Here is a 25,364-nt window from a genome sequence, read left to right as displayed (position 1 = left end):
CACATTAGTTACGTGTTTTGTTACTATAAGATTTTTGCCTTAAAATGTAATTACTTGGAAATCATAATACTGTAACTCAATCATTCCCTACTTTTTAATACCTTGTTTTATGGGGTTTTTTTCCCCCACAGTTGTTGAGTAAGTTGTTAATGATCACTGCTATTGTTCAGTGGTGTTTAGAGTTATTTGGTGCTCTTGCAAGCTTAGGGGCTGTATTCCTTGGTCTAAATTTGGGCATAACAGTGAAACCAATGTTCCCTTCTGATTTTTATCCCTGTCTTATAGCAAAGCAAGAAGCAAGTAAAAATTCAGTAATTGTTTTATTTGAGCATATACAAGTGCACTATGTTGTTTTTTTTCAGAGCCTCAAGCTATTCAAATAAGAAGAGAAAAAATTAAGGGATGGGGGATTCTGTAATTGATTTTTGTTCCTACTGTATACGACATTCTTTTTGTGTATTGATATCCAAATTAAGATATTTGAGGTAATATACTTAGGTGCTGGTGGTTACAAAATTATGAAGGTGCTTCTGTACAGTCTGCTAAATTCACGAGTTTTTATGATCCAGGCAAACAAAGACCAAGCAAGGGGATATCTCATCTGTGAGTACACAATTCTGTACAATCTCAGTTTTTCTCATTGCAGAAATGTGTCAGCTACTGTTTTCCATAGAAGTCACTTTTAATTTGCAAGGCGGAACAGATAAGACCAATTCCTGTTCTCTTTTTGCCTTTGATCAGGAATAATCTTAAGTTTTTAAGGTAGTGAGAAAGTTTTGATATCTGAGCATCATATAACTTGTTAGCAGTAAATTACAAAAGATAATTGTAACACTTTCTTTCTCCTGTGAAGTCAAATGTGAAATTCTTGCATTGGAGTTCTGGAAAATACAGCAGAAGACTAGACTGTACATAGTTTTAAATCTTTTTTTCCTGAATATGTAACACCAGGAAATTAAACTGCACGAAGATTTTCTCTCCTTACGGTTAGTATCGTGGTAAACTCTTTTTTTTTTTTCCTATGGTTGTGACTGTTATGTCATTTGTGGAATGTCTTAATGGAGCACACTGATCATGGTTAGATTGAAAAAAGGAATTTCATAGTAGTGTTACAGGAGAACGTATTCAATGTACTGTGGGTAACAAGCTTTTTGCACCAGTCTTCATTTTGACAAGCACTTAATTTTTTTCCCCTAATGTTGCTTCTCAAATGATCACAGGATGGTACTATATCCTAAAGATACAAAGATCCTTTTGAAAAAAATGGGAGGTTGTGATAAATGGAAATAAATTCTATTACCTGCTAATACTAAATATCAGAATGTTATCATTTGTGTATGATTATTTTCTACCTCTCCCTGAGATACCACTTCAATTTTTCCCACTGATATTCATGCAGTAATTCAAAAGTTTCAGTAACAAAATAACTATGCAAAGGCATGAAGATGTTCATTTTTATCAAGCTTAGTGGTTTGATCTAGACATCCAGAAAGCTGAGCTATTGGCAATGTTTTCTGGCAGTTCCAGGATATTTGGGAAGTGCTAAGAGAAGTTGGAAGCATTTTTATTTTTTTTAAATATGAAGTTCAGGTTGTTTATATATATATTTCTATCTTGGAGTGAGCATTCATGTTTCTGTACCTTTTGGTACCTGGCTAAAACTGCCATCAGGCAAGCTAGTCTGGTTGGTCTGCTTTGAGTTCAACTGAAATAACTTGTCTTCTACAGACAGCTGTCTTTTCCTAATGCATATAGCCAGCTTCAAATAGTTTGTCACATTCCCTATTCTTAATCCACTCAGTCAACCAATAGCTTTTATTTTTAGACTGTGAGATAATCATCCATGTCTTTTTGTCACTTTTGTGGCAATTTTTTCTTTCCTGTAGGTCCTAATTGGAATCCACTGTCTCTTCATTAAAAGAATTTCCTCTAGTCTGTCGCCTGAAGACACAGGTGATGTGGCTGTATTAATCTTACAAAATAACCAACAAACCAAACCCCTGAAAAACCACAAACAACAAGCACTGTGGGGGAGGTGTGGGGTATTACATTTATACCAGTAGTCAAATAATTTGCTTGAATTTTACAGGTGGCTTAGATGGAAGTTTATTAAAAAGCTGACGTATTAATTTTTAAAAACATAACCACCACCCAGTAGCTTAATCATCTTTTTTCTTGTCACTTTAGAAGGAAGTCAGGTTTCCTGGCAGCCAATAGTATGTTTTACCTCATTACATCAGGCAAACTTTTTGCTTCGTAGTCTAAAAATGAGTGTTCCAGTCAAGTATGTCTTCTTTGTATGTGCAGGTGGCTAACTTAAGAACATATTTGAAGAATACAAATATGGAAACATCTTTATGTTTACATGTGTTCACTCTGGAGTCCATGATCTCTGAACTTGCTTCGCTTATCCTTCAAGGAAAAGTAGACTGGTAAGCACAAGGATAGCAAACCTTTAAAAGTCCTGTCTGGATGAACTGCTGTCCTGTCTACTACCTGTCATGTCCTTTTCCAAGGAGCTTTCTGTCAAAGCTTTTAAAACAAGCAAAGTGTTTTTAAATACATATATCCCCTGTCCATATTTAATTGTGGAACTTGGCTGATAGCTGCAGAGCTGGTGTGCACTGAAGATGGGGTGTTCCTCGAGCTGCCCTGACCTAGGCAGCACACTTCACTTGGCACTGCAGAATGCTGCCACCACCAGAGTCCATAAAAACAGCTGGTAAAAACAGCTGGGTTACCCCAATATCGTTGATTTGTACAGAAAACCCATCTTACAATGTGATGCTTTTTTCCTTTTTGACATTTCACCACTTCAATTTTTTTCTTCTTTCTATCAGATACTTGAGCAACCTGTGGGACTGAGCTTGCAGGCACTGGGTGTTGCTTTCCACACAGCAGGGCAAGATGTGGCTCCATACTTGGTAAATGGGAAGGCCTGGCCAGTTAATCTTGTTTGAAAATCCTACTGGCTAGGAGTAGATGGGAGATAAGTTGTTTGCCTTGTTGGGTTTTTTTCAGGACGGAGAATATTGTCTTGTCAGTGGGTCAGTAGCTAAAACTGCTTTGTAACTTTAATTCAAAAGAAACATCCTGTCCACTTGTCAAAGCGTTGTCTGAAGTGCAGTGAGTGTTGGTACCAGTGTGTCTTTGTCATCTTGCAGGTCAGTGTTGCTTACAATACAAGCACGTAAGGAGGAGACCTCTTACCAGCCTGATAGATTTGTGAGATAATGCTACCTTAAAAGGGCATAAAATACATAAGAAGAATTTACCTCTTACATCAGATATAATTGGAACTTTAAAATATATTTCTTTTTTGCGAAGTCAATTGTTTTAATAGTTTTTCCAAGGTATTGGGATATTCGAGGACAAATATCACAATAATTGAACTTCTTTGAAATTAAAGCCTTTGGGAAGTTTTCTTTAACAGAGGAAAATTTTAAGACACGACCAGAGATGGTCATCTTGAGAGCTGGAAATTCAGAAAAGCTCTGCAGTTCAGAAATTCTGCTGTTTAGTTTGCTCTAGTTATAAATTGATTTTATATTCAACAAGTATAGTAGACCAGTGAGCTTGCTTTTCTGCTGTTGGTTTTCTTTGCTTTCTTGGTTTTAAACTATTAACTAAATGCTGAACTCTGCGCTGAGTTCACTATTATTCTTCAGGATTATCTTTAGCAATAAACTGCATTTTCACCAATATTTTGGAACATTGTTGACATTGTCCTAATGTCTGAATGTATATATAATGAATGTTAAAATACTAATACATTTTTGCAGTTCAGTTGAAATGCAACACAGGCCCAGAAGCAAAAGACTGGGCCATTTCTCAGCTCCTTGCTTACAAGTACTAGCACAGGGTGCATCTCACAAAATTGATGAATCTCTTCTAGTGTTGATGTTGTATGCAGACTGAAACACTGAATTGGAGTGAGTTGTAGGAGTTTCTCAGACAGTCTGTGACTGCCTGTGTTCTGCTAAAAGGTAACATTGGACCTGGCTTCTTGGTTTTAAGCTACTATTCACAAAATGTAAGAGTTGGTATATGCAGTCCTTCCTAAAATCTTCCTAGACAATGGTGGGAATATTTGCCATGAAAGGGTAATATTCTGCAAGGGGAAAGAATAAATTCTTTGTGTCACATGTGAAGGAAGTCCCACGAAGCATTTTTTTTCTAATTGGACACAGTTCTCACAGTGGAAGGATTTGGGATTGTGTGCTGGTACATTTGGAATCCAAACTCTTAGCTTATGACTTGAAAGAAAATCCCGTTGCTGCTCATAAGCAACTGATCAGAAGCCAAACACTTCCAGAAAAGAAGCATGAAGACAAATCTAGGGTAGTGCTATGTTTAAACACATGCTGTAGGATTGAATACATCACAGATGAAGCAATAGTGAATTGATCCATTGCATCTATGGAAAGATATCAATAAAACAAAATGTCACTATTCAAGTTTTAAATATTAGGAATCCACCCATCGTTGTCCCAGGTGGACTCCGTTTGACTACAGAGCCCTGCAGCAATTCAAAGCATACTTTCTCCCCCTTCTCCATTTCTGCCATAGCAAAGATAGTCATGGTGTTTCCATTTGGTGTTTTCCTCTGACTACTTGATAGAGTTCTTTTGTACCCACTGCTAAAGGAGAGTTGTCCTCGTGCTGGTCCTGAGCTAAAATCCACAGAGATGACAAACAGGTAGACACCTTTATGTGGTGCTTTAAAGTAGCCATGTTCAGGGAAATAGCCATTTCCATAGTTGAGGTAAGTTTCATTAAATCTCAGAGTTTTTTCTTTATCCTTTCCTTCTGAGAATCCCACGTGGAATGCCACTGATGAGTCTGAAAAAGAAAGAGGAGCAGGATTTTGGCAGTGAATACTCTTCTCTCCCCAGGATCATCATCAGGGTGGGAGGCAGGGTGAAGCAGTATCAGGCCTGATTTCTGTATCGTACTTTGTAGAGCTTTATGCTTGAAAATGAGTATGTGCCTGGGGTGAGATCAAATGGTTCCCTGGAAATATCTGAACCACTACTTTCAGAAAAAAGTATAAGGCTGAGACCACCCAGGGGGAAAAAAGTAATACTTTTTTGCTGTCCTAAAAATAAACTGGTTTGAAACATGTTTTCTGCTTATTTAGTCTTAACTGCAGTTTTGCAGGACAGATGTCTAAAGGGCTGATTTATTTCTCTGTGTTCTATGTCCAAAGCAAGTGTTACAATCATAAAAGCCACTGCTAAAGCTGTGGTGGTTGTAATTACCAGGTGCTTATGGCCACATGTTTCCAGGGAAAGGGAACTGGCCAGTCACAGTGAAGTATATTCTGAAAACTTGTCTCTGAAGCTTAGCCATATGAAAGCGTGCACTCTGGTCAGTCCTCCCTGTTCCATTTGTGCAAATTGTAGCAGTTAATTTAACATAACTGTCCACATTAGGAAGGATTTGGTGCTTTGTGTACACTCCTTTCAAATTCAAATAACAGCGGACAAAGAAGCAAGACCAGGAAGCCCAGCACCTCCCCATCAACTTCCAAAGAGAAAACTGCTACTACATTAACATAAGATTCTACAAACAGAATTTGTGCTCTGAACATCCAAAGTTGTATCAGGTCATGGCCAGTTCCCCAGCAGCTATAGTGGGTTTAATTTTATTGTCCTCAAGTAAAGTGCAGCAGTGTCTCCACTTGATTCTCTACCCAAACCACTTAGTTTGATGGAGAGGAAAGCTGTAAATGATGTCAGAATTTCTCCTTCCAGCATCCCACAAGTTACCTGACAGTCTTAAAATTTATATGCTCTGTAGGGCCCAAAAATAAGCTAGACCTGCACATAAGCAAATTAAAGAACCCACCTTTTTGCGAAAGTTCTGTCTGCACTGTATTTCTTCCACTTATCATCTGTGTATTTTCTCTGTGCTTCTCAGGCTTTTTCTTGTCTCTTTGCTTGTCTTGACTTCTCTGTTGCTTTCTTTCTTTCTTGGTCAGCATTGACTGTATCTTTTTAACATCTAAACTTGTATTTGAGGCAACTAGTTCTTCATTGCTTCCAAATATCTTTTTAAAAATCAGCATATGCTCCTCCAGCTTCTGCTTGATGGTTGCTAAATCTGCTGAGAGAAGTTCCACAGAAATGTTGAGTGACTCAATTACATTTCCTCTTGTATGATTGCAGCAGAGATTCATGTCACTTCTGGATTCATGCCTCTTGATTGCCAAGCTCAGGTGTTTGATATCATTCTTCAGAGTCATGATATCATTATAAGCTGAGCTATCCAAGGCATCATCTTTGGCAGCCTCATAGTTAGGTTCCATATGTTCTGCGATGTTGCGTTGACTGCTGACGTCATGTAGAGTAGAGGATGTTTGTGTTTCTTCTTTGGGATGCTTAAGAGGTGTATGAGCATAATGATTATTCTGTTGAAATCTCCTTATAAGAGATTCTAAAGTCACATTTTGTTCTTGGAGTTTATCTGAGATATGCCTGAGTGATTCTTGCAGCTGAAATACTGATGTTATTAGGATACTAGGATCTTCTTCAAACAAGACTTCCATAAATTCTTCACCTAGTACAGCCTCCAGTGCTGCTTCATGCCGCATGGCATCTTTCAAAAGAGAGCCAAATGAGCTGTTGAGATACTTGATGTGTTGATGGATTTCTTCGTCTTTCTTCTTCAAGAAGTTTATGTCCTCTGAAAAAGCTGTAACTTGTGACTGAAGCTCTCTGTTTTCTTCTTGACGGAGACTAAGAGACTGATGGATGGATGGAAGAGCTGAGGAGAGCTCTTCAATTTCATTCCTCAAGAGATCTCTGAAAACTGACTCTAAGTGCTTCATGTCCTTGAAGTTTGATCCAGTGCCTTCAAGGGAATGAGTGATATTCTTATAATCTTCCTCCAGTACGTCAGCATCAGAAGATATTCTCTGGCAATTACATTCCTCCATGTACCTCAGCAAGTCTGAATAGTTTTCCCGAAGATTCGAGAGGGTGTAGTTGAGCTCTGATATCTGCCTTTCCATTGCTTCTTTATTTTCTTCCATAATAAGTGATCCCTCCATTAAACTTATTGTAAAATCTTCTGGTTTATACTTTGAGATATTTTTTTTTAACTCCTTAAACCACCTCTCTAAAACTGCGATATTCTGGAAGGCCACATCTGACTCCATGTAAAGTTCTTTAAGCTGCTTTGTGTGCCCTGCCAGAATGTCATTTATTTGTCTGATGGTTAATTGAGTATTTTCATCTTTGGGCCCATGATGTGAGGACAGTTCTGTTAAATTTTTTTTCAAAGACTCAAATTGATTTTCAAGGTTGTTTTGCTCTTGTTGCATGTTTGTTATGCTGTTGTTCAAAGCTAACAATTGAGACTGCTGTATCTTATGAAACTTCTTGAGCTTTGTGTCAGTATCTGCCTTGATCGTGTTGAGATGGTAATGAGTGCTAGCCTGCTGCATTTGCAATTGGTTCTCTATCTCTCTTTTCACCTGATCAACTTTTACTATGTTTTCTTGGACTTTTGATTCAAACTTAGTTCCTAGCTCCTGGAATTCCTTCTTGGGCACAGTGCTCTCTTGGAATCTTTCTATGCTTTTCTTGTTGGCTTCCACATCATGGGACAGATTTCTTACGATGTTTGAGAGGTTCTGTAAGCTGCTGTTGAAGCTTGCCCACATTGGGTTAAAATGTTTCCTTAGAAAATTCTCCACGTGGGGAAACAAAACTTGCTGCAGAAGTCTTTCCCGTGGATCTGTTAACATAGTATTAAAAAAATCAAATTCTGCTTTAGGAAAGCATCTTAGTCTGGCCAGGGTAACTCAGGTTACCTGTTTTTCTAAAGTAACTGCCGTCTTATTGCCCAAAATCTGAGCTAAACTTTTGCAGTTTAAAAAACAGCCTAATTTTAAGTCAGGGTTACTGCAAAGCACATCATCTTCGTGTCTGCAGACAATACCTTAAATATGTATTGACTGCCCCATGTAAGTCACAAAGATGCTGCATTTTGAAACCCCTGGACAAGCAGTTTTGTAAGTAGCTGTAACTGCCCATTTTCACAACAGTTGTTAGCTGTTGGGCTCTGACTTGTTTGACTGTCTCATCATATTCTTCTTCTGATCCTTTCTATGATGCTCTACTTCATGAAGCTACACAGCATCTTAACAGCTGAATATTCCAGGCCAGGACTAGATAAGTTGGAAAATCTGTGAAGTATCCATACTAGGTGTGAATTATACTAAGGCTTGTTTTTTAACCTTAACATTTGAACCCAGAACCTAGAAGTTCATTGAGAACGATAGTCTGTATCATTAGAAAATGCTCCTGTGAGCCAATGGCTTATGTTGGTAGATCATATTTGGTAGCTCTTTGTTGCCCACTGCAGTGTACAGCAGGAAAATGTTTCAGAGAAGGGCTGAAGGTTTCATTTTGTCACGTGCACCAGTCTTATATTTAGTAGATCAGAGTATATTACATGAGTATGAAAAAAAGAACAAAACCCAGACCTAAGCTTTGCATTTCCATGGAAGAAAACAAGCCATAGAAGCAGAGTGGTAAGCTAACAAATAATTAGCTAAGCTAGTAAGCTAGCTAGCTCTTCTATGGTTAAGGCATATTCATCAACTCCAGAAAAATTCAAAGGAATCTACCTTTCATCTCATTTCCCATTTCAAATTACTCTTGAATTTGGTTCTTTCATTTGTATTGGGGTTGCATCCATTTTTGCTCTCTCTAGGAACAACCAGCAGACCAAGAAATATCAGGGCATTTTTGTTTTCAGCTTTTCTCTCTGGTCTGCATGGCTTTACAAGGCCTGTTGGCAGGCTGATAGTTCTGCATGAGACCTCTCACCTGAATTGCTCTGGTTCACTTCTAACACCATGCTTGTACCGTTGTTTTCAAATATTCTCTGTAAGTCACCTAAGTTGCTGACTGCTTGATGAATATCACTTTGAAGATCATCCAGTAATGCCTCATGATTTTGAATGACTTCCAACATTGCTCGTGAATCCACTGATGTTGACACTAATCACAAGATTCAAAAAAACAAAGTCATGCAACAGAGTGCAGCGACCAGGCGACAGCTGTTCTTACAAGACCTGCAAGCTCTGAGAACACCAGTGTGGTTTTTGCTCTGAAGTTTTTGCACTAATGTTTAGGGGTGTTGTTGATATGTAGCACCTAAACTCACTATTTCTTTGCAAAGTGGTTTCCTTTTTCAAGTGGTGAAAACCTAGTTTATTTCAGTGTTAACAGAACTTCAGCCACCCTAGCCATGATGGCAGTAGAGAGCTCTTCATGTAAAACCTCCCGGAATAACGACTCCTTTTAAGCCAATTGACTTAAAAGGATAGTAGGGTTTAACGACCCAGAATAAAAGAGGATGAAAGAGCAACTGAGGCTTTTCACTAAGGAATCAGAAGCATAGTGTCTAAGTGTCATAGCCTCTTGCTGAGGGGCCCTTTAACTGATGTTACTCTAAAAATAATGCCTGCTAATTTGAGCGGTAGATTTCAAAGTGTACATTGAGAGTTGCAGAAACTATTATATTCCAACCATCCTGGGGGCCTCTTACTCTCCAGGGACTTTTCAGTCTAATATTTTTCATAGACTTCAGTCCTATAAGCAACTGCTTGTTCATGGGGTGCTGAGAGCATAATGTGAAGATGACCCTTTTCAGGGCTGGAATGATGAGCAAATTACTAGAATATACTTAATAGCACTGCAAGCCACACCACTGAGGGTGAGGAAAAGTTGTTCTTGGATACTTAGGCTGGCAGCATAGAGTACTTGAAATACAAATCTATGATACCTCATAATAATCTCAAAGCTGCTCTAAAGCAGCATTTTGGCTAGAATTTTTTTTTCTGGTAAAATTTGTGAGCATGGTGTGCTTTCTTGTGAACCCACATAGCAGAACAAGGAGTTAGCCATCCATGCCATGGAAAGGTTGAAGGCTCTGTACCAGCTGGTGTTCTCACTGGGGGTTGCTGATGACCAGCCAGCATACAACTTTGAAACTTTTGACTGCCTTGTTTAGAGCATTCATGTAGTGTTATAGCAAAAGTCCTCATTTAAGATAATAAATGAAAGGCAGTTGTGTAAGAGCTTTCCCAAAAAGTGCTTTCACTAGAGATATTGTCCATAGCTTATCATTTTAAAATAGCAGCTAAAAAATCCTTATGTGTTTTCCAGTCAGTGTCTGAGAGGTAAAAGTATGGCAAGCAAAGCACATACCGTGGTTTGAGAACTCCTCCTCTTCCCATCCTTCAGTTTGATTTTCTGGCACCAGAATAAAATTGGGATCTGCAATTCAGATGTAATACATCTGTGAATACATTTTAGATGCAGAAACTAGCACAGTATAGCGAGTTGAGGAAGGACAATTTCATGTGTAGTTTAACTGATGTGGAGACAGGCTTCAGTATTGCAATAAAGGAAAGAACATCTTGTTTGGAGAACTTGCATTGCTTATAGTACTTCACCAGCAAACAGCTTTGCTAAAGTTGTAATGCTACATAGTGATTGATTTGTTTTTTATTTCATGCTGAGTAACTGATTCTAAGAAATGAGCCTATTACAAATAGATGCTTTTTGTTCTAGCATTCATGAAAAATAATTACAAACTCTTCTTCCTTGTTCCACACTTACCTGAATGTTTAGGTGGCACCAGCTACAGTGAGTGATGATGTACAAAGAGGGAGATAAAGAAGCAGCAGTTTTGGTCAGTGAATATAACAGGAGAGACTAAGCTCTAAGCACTTCATTTGGCAATATCCTTCTAAAATTATAAATGAAAGTCAGGCTGGGGCATCACCATAGAGATAAATCTGCAAAGAAAAACTAAAACTGCAGAGATAAAAACAGACACTCCCATTTTATCTGTGGAGTCTGTTTGGGTAGGTGAGTTACACAGACATTGTGTGAAAATTTTCCCTCAAGTGTTTGACGCTTTTGTTATGGTTGTCTTAATTATGAGGGGTAGTTGTCTTTTATCCATTTAAACTCTCCTTCTGCTTTTGGAGTATTATTTGCTAAATCCTGCCAATGTCATGAAGCACTCCAGTTTTCTAACCACACTGTCCCCCCTCTCTTACTTAAAGGCTGCACTTGTCATTATTTAGCAGTGAAAGAGTTGTAGTTTATTGTAGGTAAAGGCTATTGCTAGAGCTTCCATGTAAGTCACAGCCTGGGCTCTGTACTTGTTTTGTGGAGCTGCTGTCCCTCCGGGAGCTGGTATCTGAGCAGCCAGGACCAGCAGAGAAAAAGCAGCAGTGGAGGCTGGAGAGTGAGCACTGCCTGCCTTGTTTGAACTTGGGTGTGTTATGATTTCCCTAGCCAGAAGACTTCATCCCATAAACTGATCTTATTCCAGTTACTAGTGTTGCTTTCTGATGTCACCAGTTTCTCCCTGGAGTTAGGCATTCCTATATGGAACTGTACATCTGACAGGCCCCCCAGCAAATTAATAACCTGCATCCATGTGTAAAGATTAAAAAGGTGCTACTAACAGAAGAAAAAGTAGCAAATGCTATTAGCTACTAATTGCGGCTAATAACAGCTCCTCCTTGTTTCAAGGCATCAGTGATTTGGGGTGTAGCAGACCAAAGAAATTCAGGCATCTCCTCAAAAAAAAGGAAAAACACATAGGCAGACTTATTTCTTGCCACCATGACTAGAGTTTAGTCATTAATTCTCATGTCTTTTCTGTAGCTTTCCTTACCTTGCTGTTCACAGTCTTTGCCAATAAATCCAGGGCAGCATTTCCACTGCAAAGACTTCAGAACTTTCTGTTTCACTTGATAGACTGGCTTCAGAGCAGTCCTGTACCTGGGGAGTAAGGGTCTGGGCATTAGACTGCAAGTTGTTGTAAGCTGGCATCACTCAGGGTAAATTCAGTGACTCTGGCAGCAGTCTGGTGCCAAGTGTGTCCTAGATGACTAGTGCAGAGCAGAGTTAAGAAATCTGTCATAAACTCTATCACTTCTACTCAGTAAAACATGTAGGCAGGCCACAGCAATTTTTATTTTTAAGCAAATATTCCAAAATGTGACTGTTAACACGGAAGATACAAATTTTTAAAAAAACTAGAAGAAATCATGGAACTTTTTTGCTCCAGAGAAAGATGAATTAATTGTATTATGAAAAAAAACAGCATTTTTTAAATCAAGTAACTACATAGATGTGAAAACATGTAAGTGAGTCTTAAATATTATTTCACTTCAAAAATATGTTGTGAGTCAGTGTCTCCCAACTTTAAAAATGTATCAGTCCTGGTACCTTAATGTACCCTATTGGCTTTCATCAGTGCCCTTTGGGCAGCCAGTCCTTCTGAAAGAGAAGTAAGTGCTTGGGCAGTTGCACATCTCCAGCTGCTGCCATGTAAATGGTTTCACTGATGGCCACAGGCAGAGCTTTTGTAAGTTATCCATGTGTGTTATGAACTGAAAGTCATGGAAAAGTATGGTCTCTTTTTTTTCTGAATAGACATGTGGGGAGATTTGAAAAATCACTTAATCACTCTGTAATCCTGTACTTGGTGGCTTGGAAAGGCAATTATTCACCCAGGTTACTTAAATGCCTGATCACCTTAAGTATGTAAATCAGACCCTACATCACTTTGGTATTGAGTGGGTGCTTTAATTCTTTTTAAAAGGTGTCATTAAAAATTTTTGAAAATATCATTGATATATTTCAGATAAAATTGCGTTGCCCGTGTTGGTTTTATTTAGGATACTTACATGATCTTCTGACAGTCTGGTGCTCCATTTAGGCAAGGCTGTTGGGAGTTGACAATGTACTTCTCCTTCATGCAGGCTTCTATGTATGTTACCAGACGGGACTGCATGAAGGAACACCAGTTCCTGGTGGAAGACGGACATGAGAGAGGATTTTGAAGTAGGTCTTTTAAAGTTTCTGCCTGCAACAGTGCCAAGGAAGAGTGACATGCAGAAGTGCCTTCCACTTGATTTCCACACAACAGCTGCCCACCCACCCCAGCTGGGTGATGATGAGAAGTGGAAAATGCAAGCTAGCTTCTCCCTCCACTCCCAGTACATTTGTTTTCATTTGAGATGCTTATCTGAGTTTGTGACAAAAGGGTTGATTGTCTGAACTTTGATGCATTAGTTCCATTTCCAGTCCTTTCATTTAGCAGGAGAAATTTCCATCTCTGTGATAACCTGCAGGTTAATGTCACTTTAAATGTCAGATTGCCTCTCTGGGCATGTTGCCATTTCAGATGCCTAATGACTGACTCATCAGGTTGAGGCAAACTGCTTCTGAAAACATAGTCCTACATAAACTCCATTAATAATCAGTGTCTTCCTAAGTATTATTCTTCAAGATAATCTAGTAACTGATTGAAGCTTATTAGACTCCCTTTGAAGTAATTTCTCACATCATCAGCAGGAAAATTATACTGGAAAAACGAGAGTGGTTTTTTGGATCTTAGTTTTATTCTTGTAGCAAGGACAGGCGAGTCTTGCTAGTCTGGTAAAATTTTCAGGTCTGAATTATATAGGTATCTATTAATACTACAGAGTGTTCTTTATTTTCAAGAATTTAAAATCAAGACATGGGAGGGTACTGTTGGTTGAATTTTGATGGTTAAAATACAAGATCAGAAGTGACAGGAAGTAAGAAGTGGTAACTGTAGTGGAAAATGGAAAAAAAATATAACCATTAGCATCCAATTAATTTGTAATTGCAGTTATTCATAGCTATGCATGTATTCAACACATTGTTTCAGATAGTGTGTTTACAGAAGTTAACCAGTTAAACACCAAGGGATTCTACCACTCTCTATGGATGGTGATGAGCAGAAAAGGGATGTGACAGTGTTTGGACAAAGAAGCTATAGGGTGACAAGAGGTCCCTGCTATCTGGCTACAAAACCTTCAGAGGAAGAGTCACTGAACCAGCAATTGCATTTTACAACCAACTTGTCTTAAAGACCATCTGGGGCCTTGTGTTTCACATGAGTCTGGCTACATGTCCTTGCCTGTTGTAGGAGAGCACCTTCCATGGTTATTTCTAAAACTGTGTGCACACACAAGGCCATCAGGAAGTTGCAACGTTCCACTTAACAACATGCTGATTTTAAAAAACCTTAGGGAAAAGGTGGGATTGACTAGTTTGAAGAGAAGAAAAATATATACCTCTCTCACTGTTACAGTTAATTCACCTTAACTTTCCAGACTGCTTCTATATGGACAGATTCAAAAAGGCTACCAGGTTAACAGTTAACCTGATTGGTTCCTGCCTGGAAGATGGAAGCAGGGATTGGATTTAATTCCTCTTTTCAAATGAAGATGCAATTTTTGAGGGATAAGGGGCTTACGCTGACTTTGGCAGCTCAGCCTCTGAAGTAGTGACCTTCCTTTACTTGACTCTGGTGAGACCCCACCTGGAATACTGTGTTCAATTCTGGAGCCCCCAGCGTGAGAAGGACATGCAGCTCATGGAGAAAGTCCAGAGAAGAGCCACGAAGATGATCCAAGGGCTGGAGCACCTTGGCTATGGAGACAGGCTGAGAGACCTGGGGCTGTTCAGCCTGGAGAAGAAAAGGCTCTGGGGAGACCTTATAGTGGCCTTCCAGTGTGTGAAGGGGCTACAGGAAAGCTGGGGAGGGGCTTTTTACAAGGGATTGTAGTGAGAGCACAGGGAATCGTGGATCAAAACTGGAAGAAGGGAGATTTAGGTTAGACATTAGGAGGAAATTCTTTAGTGTGAGGGTGGTGAGACACTGGCAGAGGTTGCCCAGGGAAGCTGTGGAAGCCCCATCCCTGGAAGTGTTCAAGGCCAGGCTGGATGGGGCTTTGAGCAACCTGGTCTGGTGGGAGGTGTCCCTGCCCATGCAGGGGGCTTGGAACTAGATGATCTTTAAGGTCCCTTCCAACTCAAACCGTTCTGTGATTCTATGACCTCTAGGGGTCTGCTGTTCTACCTGCAGCAGAAGAGCATCCAGTGTCTTTGCAGCCATTACTATGAGCCTCAGAGCTTGCTGGTGTCAATGTGTGCGGCCTATCTGCTTAAACGAAGCCTGGACAGAAATTAGAAATTATATGCCATTATATGATATGAAATTACCTTTCCATAATAAATCAACGCTAGTTTCTCAGAAAGAAAGAAGTGTCAGACCTTATGCAGTTCTGATCATGTCAGCTGGAGACATCAGGAGGTTCTTGTACTCCATGAGTTTGTCAGAGTTTGTCTTACAGTGGAGTCTAACATTGTGAGGGGAAGAGAGCTGTGTCTGATAAACACCAGCTGAACTTTAGGCAGTATATTTTTACATGGGAACACAGGAACAAAATCTCTGATAATCAGCATATATGGAAAAAGTTCTCCCCTCTGAGAGAGCTGCAGAACAATGGGGAACTGAGTCCCACACAAAAGCAGAAGCTGTGACCACAGTGGCTGGGCTGCCAGAAGCAGGGAGCCTGCAAGGAAGCTGGAAACATCAGGAGGAAAGGGCAGGCAGCCTGGGCTTGCTAGAAGCACTTCACCAGCTTTGCTGAGATGTAGACAGCCTTTTCTGCTCCCCTGTTTCTTAAGGAAAATGTGATTGCAATTTCAGCAAACGCTCATGCAAGCAAAACCCTTCATCTCCTAGAAGCAGGGGCAGGAAAACCTGGCAAAGCCAGCTGGGCAGGAAAGCAGGCTGCTGCAGCCCTTGTCATTTCAAGCCAAAACGGCTCTTCTGAGGAGCTCTAGCTTTAAGGCCCTTGCAAGTCACTGGGGGAATTTTTGTGCTTGTTATCAATGGGAGTCTAGTTTCCTATGGGACTGAACCGGAAGACAAATCCTCAAGTTTTACTCAGTTGTTACTTCTCAGGAGTCAAAGGGTCTGCTTGTGCCACCAGGAGGTTCAGCCAAAGCCACTAGACCAACAGGTGCTCGGGCCAAGGGTTGAGCGCTGCCTCCGAGGAGAGCGTAGCTCTGCCAGGCTTTCTAATGCTGCATTAATTTTCAGTGGTTTTGATTAATAACTCTGAAATAGAGACCCGATGAGACTGTTCTCTATCACATGCCTGGTGAGCCATAACTGGGGATGGCTTTTTCCCCTCAAATTTTTCTGGGGAAATACAGTGACCAGGTACTGCTGCTGGAGCTCAGTAGCATCGTTGTTAGGTTGTGGTATCATGGGCCTGTGGGATGCCTGCCAGATCAAGGCAGGAGTCTGCATTCAGTGTGGAAACCTCCTTTTACAATAGGATTCTTTGGCTCTAGTGTTTTGTTCTTTCCCAGTGAAAACAATCCACACCCCATGAATCATTATCTGGGCTGATTTGTTTTTCCCACCATATGCCGCTCCCAGGCAAGTCCTTTGAGTCATGCAGGCCGTACAAATCTAAGCCAAATGTTTACATGCATCAACATGTGTGAGCAAGAATGTGCCATCGTGTGACTGTGAGTACTTCTGCTGTAATGAACATGTAAATGTGAGCACACATTTAATAGAAAATACAACTATTCCTTTTGCAAAGCTCTGAATGTGTTGGAAGTATCTGGTGGGCTTCCCACACCTAGAAAGGGTTGTCTTGTATCAGAAATTGAATCAATGGTTGATTCCAGCTTGATGCCTGCTTTGGGCGATTATTAGCATTATACAGAATTAATAGCATGAGAAAAAAAAGAGGAATTTGATAGACTCTCAATAAAAACTTCCTTTAATGGTGGTCACAATTATTTATGTTCATTTTTCTTTAGCATCTGCTCACTAGTTCTCTCTCATCTTATCGTAAAAGTTTACTTGTGAAGTTGAAGAGCTACATGGGATCGTGTTTTGGTTTTAATCACAAAAAATTGTAGTGTAATGAGCTCCATGAAGCTTATAAAAATGTATTCTTTAATCAAATAAGTAAATAAGGCCTATCTTTCCCATCTGTAATGAGCTGCAGTATAGACACGTGCCTGAAGATGAATTTTTTGCACAGCTTGTCAGGTGTTTCTTTTATGGGAAATTTTCTCTCTGTAACTAAAAATATTCCTTAACTGTATTAACCTTGATAGAAAATATGTTATTCTTTTATGTTAAGTGGAACAATGTGAAGACTTGGAAAGGCTTGATCTAAAGTTCAGTGAGGCAAGCAGGAGTTCTGCTGGCATCAGTGGGCTCTGAATCAGGCTATGAAGTTTCAAAGAGCTGCTCTTTCACAAATAGCACTTTCTTTATTCAGCTGGTTTCTGGAACACAGCAGCTTTGTGTTCTGCTTCTGTGTTTTTTCCTTTCTGTAATTATGTTGCTTCATTCACTGAATATATAACCAACTTAACAGCTTTTGCTTTTATTCTCTTCAGTACAGTTTCCTTTTGATTCAAGCTTTTGCTGCCAAAGAGTAGAAAGAAGTTGCTCATGTGAGGAGAGCAGGAGAGCTCTCTTCTCTCTCCAGTCTGGTGGATGATAATGCTTATTACAATACTGCAAGTTAGAGAAACACTTGAGTGAACCTTAGCAAATTCAGGACTACAGATGTTTCATTTATTCAGTTGCTTTTCCTGTTTTACATTCCAATCAATTTAACCCTTTGTTTTCTAAACCAGGGAAAAGGTATCTGAATAATTTTCTTTGCTAGACTAGGAGGGTTGTTTGTCTGTTGATTTTGGTTTGTTGGTTTTTTTTTTTTTCTCTAGGCTTTATTCTAACTTTCTTATTGAATAGAATCTTCGTGTGCATCTATGCACTTTTGCTTTGTTTTGAGGCAAGTATAATTTCTGTCTGAGGTTAGATGCATTTAATGACAAAACATTCTGCATTTAAATAAGATTTAGCAAATTTAGGTTAGCTTAACATCCTTTTATTTAAACCTTTAAGATAATAATTCTGCTTTTACTGAAACATAGCAAAATGCAGGAGGTTCTGTCTTTGAATATAGGATTTGACCATGCCACCTTACATCATAGCAAACAAATAAAACCCCCAGAAATAGGAGATAAAATGAGATGGCTGGTCTGCAGTAATTATCACTCTGCCCATATGAAAATTGGGGGTCTCTCTTTTCATAAACCGCTACACTGACAATCCCAGCATGATAGTGAGTGGAGAGTACAGCACCCAGCTCAGATTAAGTCCTTAGATACTTCATTTTTCTTAGTTACATGTTCTCATGGTTGGTGCTGCCAGGCATAATTTTAGACATTTCCTCAGTCAGTGGAATTTTTGCCTGAACAAAAGCTTCAGGAATTCAGGACGTTGTTTTTCCATAAGTTTTGCTGTTCCTTTGGCTGTACTAGTAGAACTGAATTGTCCTTCACATCAGTTTCCTCAGGTTTCTATTCTCAAGGAAACCAGTTTCTATAATTACTTTGAAAACTCCTGTCCAGCCATTCCTGCATCTACAGTGATAGTGCAAAACTTTACAGGTCCCCAACACTTTCCTCTTCTAAACAGCACAGAAGGCACCAGATAAGCAATTATTGCTGCTTAAATGTGTTCCTAGATGACAACAGAGCATATGTTCTAATTTAAACAAGCAGTTTTCCATTGACTTGTACAGAATTAATCCTAGTGTATACCAGTTGAAGCAGGGGAAAAGAATGAGGCTTTAGTTGTGGAATAATCTGTGTTCTGTTTTTCGCTCAGTGCAAAATTCTTACTGACAACACAAAGCATCGTCAATAAAACAGAGGTAAAATATCACATTTAAATTAATCTAAACTAGGACTACGCATGTCATTTTTTAAGACAGACATCTTTTAGTTCATTATGGGATGCAGAGTAGCCCTGTATTACAATCAGACAGCAGAAACTCTGGTATTTCTCTGTCTTTCCCTTAGGATGGTTAGAGCTCCCTCCCAGTCAGGGTCAGGGATATTCCTGTGTGAGTTAGCCAACGACCCACTGGTTTTCCGCTGGTATTTAAGGTAAACTGATTATTTCTTGTTCACCTTAGCAAGCTGGGCTAAAAAGAGTGGCAGGGGTAGTTTCAGACATGTGGCTTTCCCTACAGAGCTTGGAAGTCTTCCAGAGCCCTGAGTGATGCTGGTTGAACGCCTCTTTTATTCCAACAGTCATACCAGTTAGTCTGTTATCAGTTGGAACTTGTCCTGCAGAATGTCCTAAAACCTGATAGCAGTGCCAGTGCTGAACCTAGAGCCTCATGGAGAGTGGGAGCTCAAGGGAGAGTCTTGGCATGGAGCTGGTTTTGAGCCAAATCCAACTGCTGTGCAAGCTACTTCAGAGAAATGAATGCAAGAAGTTTTTCCTCTTTACAAAGTGTGCACAGCCATTACCTCATCTATATTATCCTCCTCACAACAGAAGCACTACAGCTCATTCAGAGGGCAGCTTAGTCTTGGCTATCATCTTTTGATTCCTGCAGGCATGAGAGTAGCCTGCTCACTCCTTTCTCAGACCATGTCTTGAAGCAGGAATCTCAGCCAGTGGCCACTTACCAGCACAGCTGTGCTGCTGCCTGCAAGTCGAAAAAGCACAAGAAGACAAGCTTCTCAGGGTGCAGGAAACATGCACCAGTTTTTCTTGATCATGTTTAGTGCACGAGTGTAGTTTTCTTCAGGGTTGGCCTCCTATCCCTTATTCAAGGGGTGTTGACCTGCACAAGTAGGAAGGTGTTGGGTCCATGAGGTAATAGTGCTGGTGGTGGTTCTGTGGCTATACAGAAACAAGAGACCCCTTGCTATCTGCTGAGAGAATGCATTGCTGCAGCTGATACTGATGAGCTGTGGAATAACATAATCCTTTAGGCACAGAGGGTTTGATAACTCCCATACCATGTGCAGTAGAGCTGTGTCATTTGCTTCTGACATGCTCATGAGGAGCAATTCCACCTGCAGCTCTACAAGGGCCAGATGATGGAGAATTTCCTAAAGTCCTGAAAGGAGCCAAATCCCCAACTTTGATAGGAAACCATTGCTTCTGTTGATGAGCTTGGCACTGTGAAAGCTATTGTTGAGCATTTGATGGCTATTCCACTAATTTGCAGGATGTCGGGGGCTGAAGATCACATTTAGCTGCATTTCATCCAAACCTGATTTATTTTAAGCATGTGTTCTGTGCCCCTTTGTTGTGAAATTTCAGTATCCCATAAGCTTCCTAAAAAAGCTTCTGTATAGTTTTGGAGAAATAGGTGAGTCAGTGTGAAACTGGTCTTAATTAAATCAATGGATGTTTTCCTGTAAGAATGGACAGAAAAAAAAAAAAAAAAAAAAAAAAGCTATTATGATTGAGCATTGTTCTGACTTTCCCTAAAATAATTTGGGTTTTCTCTGCTTGTTTGGACTTAGAAGGATAATTGTTTTGCATTTTGACACCCTGGGTAATCACAAAAAGAGGTTTGCTTCTTTGTGGCTGAGTGCCAAATTAGAGGAAGAGGTGTGTGTGTCAGTGAGATAACAATGCACCTGGCTGACATCAGGAATTCTTCCTCTAATCAAGGGTGACTTCACAGAATTGTGCATCCAAACTTCAAAATATGTTAATGCAATTAAGGACTCACTTATGCTGAAGATTCCCACCTTTGCTATATATAGTTCAGATGGTGGGTCTTGGGGATTTGTTTGGGTTTTTTTTCTTTTTTTTTTTTGCCAACACATTGTAATTTTAAGACAAATCCCAAATGACGACAGGCTGTGTGTTTGTGGATTGAAGAGAGAGTAGGAAAACTAAGCCAGCTACCCAGCTGGAGGCCAAATCCAAAACTGGGGCTCCTTGGCAATGATTACACTTCTGAAAAGACAGAGAAGTTCTCTAAGACTTTGTGAGAGGTGGAGAAACCAGCTTTTGTTGCTCTGCTCCTTCCTGTTTCGTCACCACAGTCCATTTCTCCCTTACTGGGCAAGCCATCCATTTAGGGACCAACTCTGTTAGTGTGGTTATGGAGAGCTAAAGTTAAAAATAGCCTCTGCTTTTTCCTAAGTTTATTTTTAACCTGGAATGCTTAAGCGATCAGGTTTACAGTGCTACTTGACAGGCAGGTCAGGCCAACTGAGGGCACAGGCAGCTTTGGGCTTTGCCGTCAGGGCTAGTGTGTGACGGGATTGCACCTTTCAGATGCTTAATTTATATTTTGTTTAATGAAATATGAACACTAAGTGCATGAAATCTGAGTTTTCTCAAGCTGACTGTTTTGGTGTTAGGGGTGCATGGATTGATGAAAACCAGCTGGCTGCAATTCTGCTCAGTGCTGAGAAAAGGTAGGAGCCTTGGGTTACAGTGCTCCACTGCTCTGCTTGATGTGAGAAATGATGTTTGTAGGGAGAGAAAACAAGCTCTTCCAAGTGTAATCACAGTAAAGGTCTTTCTGTGGACCTCTGATCAACAGAGGTAAGTCTATGGCAAGGGTATAAAGAAGATAGCATGTTCTTCCCAGGGCCAAGGAACCCTTTCCTTTCAAAGGCTGGGTCAGCCTGTTCCTGTTCCCCATAGAGCTGCATGGAGAAGGACACGTGTCCAGTTCTGTCTGCCCAGGTCTGAATTGTACAGCCTAAGGGAGGGCACACAGCTCTATACGTCCATGACCATCTCCTTCAGCTTCCCTGAGGCCAGCTCAGCCCTGTGCCTTGTCCAGGCATGTGTCGTTACCAAATATTACCAACTATTTGATGGAAGTGGCTCTAAAGAAGGAAAAATCTCCTAGGTAGCTTGTCAGTTTAGGATGAGTTTTCACAAGCTATCAGGTGTGTCACCCACATAGCAATTGATAACAATACTGATGTGTTAGCATTGATGTATTTATTATCCCTTTCAACATTACTTGATCAGACAGAGTTGAATTCGTTTCACCTAGTGGTAGGTATTAGAGTAGGTGATAAGCTAATGCAAACTCTTATGTGATATTTACTGGGTCACTTTTAGAACTCCTGCAGATCTGGTCATGTCCTGGACAGGTTTTCACAATGTGTTTTAGCTGCTTGAAGCCACACACAGGAAAGCCACCAGTAACAACAGAGCGTTCCTGTGAAGTTCTGCATTAGGCATCTGTTTTCATACGGCAAATGAAGAGTGACAGTGTATTTGTTATCCAATTTGGGTATTATGCATTGAGTATTTATGAAATCCAGAACCTTTTTTTACTGTTCTTACTCTTCATCTTCCATTGCTAAAACAAATGCTAATATAGTCCAGCAATTTCACAGTGCAGATCTCCTCATATGCTTGTGTTTTCATTTCCCTTTTTAATTCTGCTGAAAATTTGGGTACACATGGATCTGTTTACCTCAGCCATAGAATAAAATATCTAAAGTCAAACTAATCAGCTACTATGAGGTACAGCTGCTGGGAAGAAAATAACAACAAAAAAAAGGTGATTTCCTTTGGAAAATTGGCCTCTTCTGATAGTTTTGATTTTGTAAGTAGCATGTACAAACACTTGTCTACTTTAAGCATGCAGATATTCTCCTGTTCACTGAGATACAGGCAGCCACTGGGATACTGAGCTATTAAACCTGGCTCTTCTCTAACGAATAGTTGAAACAAGAGGATTACTATCCACATGTTTACCTTTTTACAAGCTACCTAAAGGCCCACTGACTTCTTACTGATTCTCTTACTGTAAAACTCTTATTACAACAATCTTCTTATTCTGAGAGGAAATAATTAGTAAAGTAACATATCCAAGCTTTTGACTGGGATCTAATGAGTCATTTCACAAGACATGTTGAAACAAGCCAGAGGGTTCTGTCTAACTAATTACCATGAGATGCTAGTCGTGATGGTCTCAATTATTCAAATAACTGCAGTAAGAAAAACAATACTATAAATTAAAAAAAAAACAAACCTAAGAATATTTTGTAACAATTACTATTCCTCATGCGTAGGGAAAATAGCAAGAGTTTGGGAAAAAAAACACACCTTTTTGTTATAAAATTATTAGAGTAAAAACTTTGTCTCAGAGATGAAGTTACCATATATGTTCTTTATTTGTTTCTTAGTTCTGAAAATAGTTTCTTATTTCAAAAGCAAATGAAAGTGTTACAATTTTGGTAGAAAATTAGTCCACCCCAGGCTTTTTTTATGGCATATCTTTATCTTTTAATTCCTGATTAACTCCTGATGCTTTCTTCTTCTTGCCCTTTAGATATAAGCCAAATTCTTTGATGTTTTTCCAGGACATGTGATGCTTGTAGGAAGGAAATACCAGATTCGTGACAACTTCTGGTCTATGCATGGCAGGGTACTCCAGCCATAAGCACCTGAGTTGCACTTGAGGACTTCAGACTCTGGGGATACATTGCTTCAACCATTTGCAATGACTTTTAGAATTTGGAGCCTTTCTGTCCCTGCTTATTTGCACTCTCTCCCCTCACTTTTGGACATAATTACTCTCAAAATTTCACATTTCTTTCACAAGAGTTACCAGCTTCCCAGGCTTGTGTGCACTATAAATGTGATAGCTCTAGCAAAAAAAAAAAAAACAACAAACAACAAATATCTTAAAGCTACTGCCAGGCTTGGTTTTGATTGCCTGTAGTCATCAAAACAGCTTTATAATTGGGGAGAACGTTATGATTTGACTCATTATGCAACTATGTCTATAAAAGGAGGAAGTATTTCTCGTGAGGAAATTAGAGTGAGTAATAGCTGGTGCAGAACTGAATTACACAAGCTGGTGCTGAACAAAGTACATAGCAAAGGAAGAGATCCCTAATTGAGACAGTATATTGCAGTTTCTTCTTGACCTAGACATACACCTTTTTACACTTTGAATTTTCTTAGTACTTATAGTTTTCAGAATGCTTTTGGGGTTTAAACCAGCAATCAAAGTATTACCACCTTGCAGTACAACATGGGAGTCCAGGGTACCACTTAGGCTTTGTTTTCCTTCCTCTGACAGTGTCTGAAATGCATTAATCAGGAGTTGGTGAATTACAGTGCATGTCATTATCAAACACTACTCATCAGGGTACTGAAAGTAAACGCTTACAGGCTTTTGGGAATCACTTAGGGATAAGGGTTGGAAGTGCAGATTTGTGGGAAGATGTCGTATGAAGTACAACAGGGTTTTAATACACTCACCCTGCTACATAAAGAAGGGAGGCCTTAATTTTACACACATAGATGAGATTAAAAACAAGATTGTATTGTTTAGTTTACGTGAAAAGGAAGCATAACATGAGCAAGGTTTTATAGACTTTTTCCATCTCCCCTTTTTCCTTTCCTCGGGAGCATTTAAAGGGAAAAGTACCAGGGCATCCTCAAGCACTGAGCTGTGAACAGCAGTCTCTGTGCTGCTGTTTCAGCTCTTCCAAACAGGGCTCTGCAGTATCCATCCATCAGGGCTATAAAAGATTCATTCACTGTCCTGCTTGATTTTCAGCTGTTTTAAACATTTAGAGACCTACTTATGTGCCTTGTAAAACTTAAAAAAACATAGTGTTTGGAAATCTTTATGGTACATGCCTTTTCCACTCAGGATGGCTACTCCTCTGCTATTGGTTACCATGAGAAGCATTTCACTGTCATGAAAACATTGTGGGGGGGTTGAATTTGTAGTAATTTTCATGTTTATTTATTATTCTTTATTATATTTACTCCTCACAGTTTTTATTTGGTTAACATCCTGCCCTTTTCTTTTCCTCTCTGTTTCAAGGCCCAGGTCTGCAGGCAGGTGTATTTCAATGATGGGCAAAAGTTGCCACAATCAGCAAAAATAATCAGGGTTGGTTTGTCATTGAGAAAAAGCCATTGATTTCCTCTAGTTCTGCTTTGCCTAAAATAGTGTTTTGTTTTGTGGTGCTCCAGCAGAAGTGGAAGGCTTCACATCTGCCAGGTATGTCTAGACCCCTAACCCCACTCTGCTGTCTCAGACTTGCCAAAGAGCTGGTCCCATCATGTGGTCTCATCCAACACAAGCAATTCAGCTTTCTGTTTCTCTAGTTAAAACACTTAAGCCTCTCCTGCTTGGATATAGATTGATCTCTAAAATCTAGTATATTTTAATGAAATTCTTGTATTGAAAATGGTCCTTTATCAATAGGATATAAAGGTATCCCACAGGATTGCACTATTGTTATGAGTAAGACAGACACTCTGGGGTACTTACCCATTTCGGGACTGTGGGCTTGCAGCTTCAAAATCCTCTTCCTGATGTGAGGAGATCACACTTGAAGGGTAATATTGAGTCTTTTCCATGAGCTGTTCTGTCTCCCAATAACCTTCTTCCTCGTGGGACAGAGGAGTCCTCTGAGGGTATGCAGAGGTCTCATAGATTTGTGGCTTTGAGCTATGCACTGAACCATCATGATACCCATGATAGTCTGAGTGTTTGACCAGCTTTGCCAATCCTATCGTGTTACAGATGAGCAAAAGCTTCACCAGCATTGTGGGATTTTTCCCACCCGGTTACACCTGTCTCTTGTTCTCTCCTCTAAAGCTCAGCCTGGATTAATTCAGGAATGCCCTGGCAGTATTCT

At 39.8% G+C, this 25,364-nt stretch overlaps 1 protein-coding gene across 2 annotated transcripts; it reads right to left on the bottom strand.

Moving 5' to 3' along the window:
* Nucleotides 1-301: 301 nt before the first annotated feature.
* Nucleotides 302-25,360, bottom strand: MMRN2 (multimerin 2). 2 transcript variants are annotated; one of them, XM_051617168.1, is made up of 7 exons: nt 24,995-25,360; nt 12,731-12,853; nt 11,713-11,819; nt 10,227-10,295; nt 8,841-9,014; nt 5,851-7,743; nt 302-4,842 (listed from the first exon to the last, which is right to left on the bottom strand). In XM_051617168.1, exons 1-7 carry the CDS (start codon nt 25,270-25,272, stop codon nt 4,454-4,456), a joined length of 3,033 nt encoding a protein of 1,010 aa, XP_051473128.1. In that variant the 5' UTR covers nt 25,273-25,360; the 3' UTR covers nt 302-4,453. The 2 variants fall into 2 exon arrangements, with proteins under 2 accessions (XP_051473128.1, XP_051473129.1); XM_051617169.1 differs by lacking the exon at nt 8,841-9,014.
* Between the last annotated feature and the right edge of the window lie 4 nt (nt 25,361-25,364).

The sequence above is a fragment of the Apus apus genome, chromosome 4 (genome assembly GCF_020740795.1).
Source record: "Apus apus isolate bApuApu2 chromosome 4, bApuApu2.pri.cur, whole genome shotgun sequence".
Taxonomy (NCBI): domain Eukaryota; kingdom Metazoa; phylum Chordata; class Aves; order Apodiformes; family Apodidae; genus Apus; species Apus apus.
This window is presented reverse-complemented; position numbering and strand designations above follow the sequence as displayed.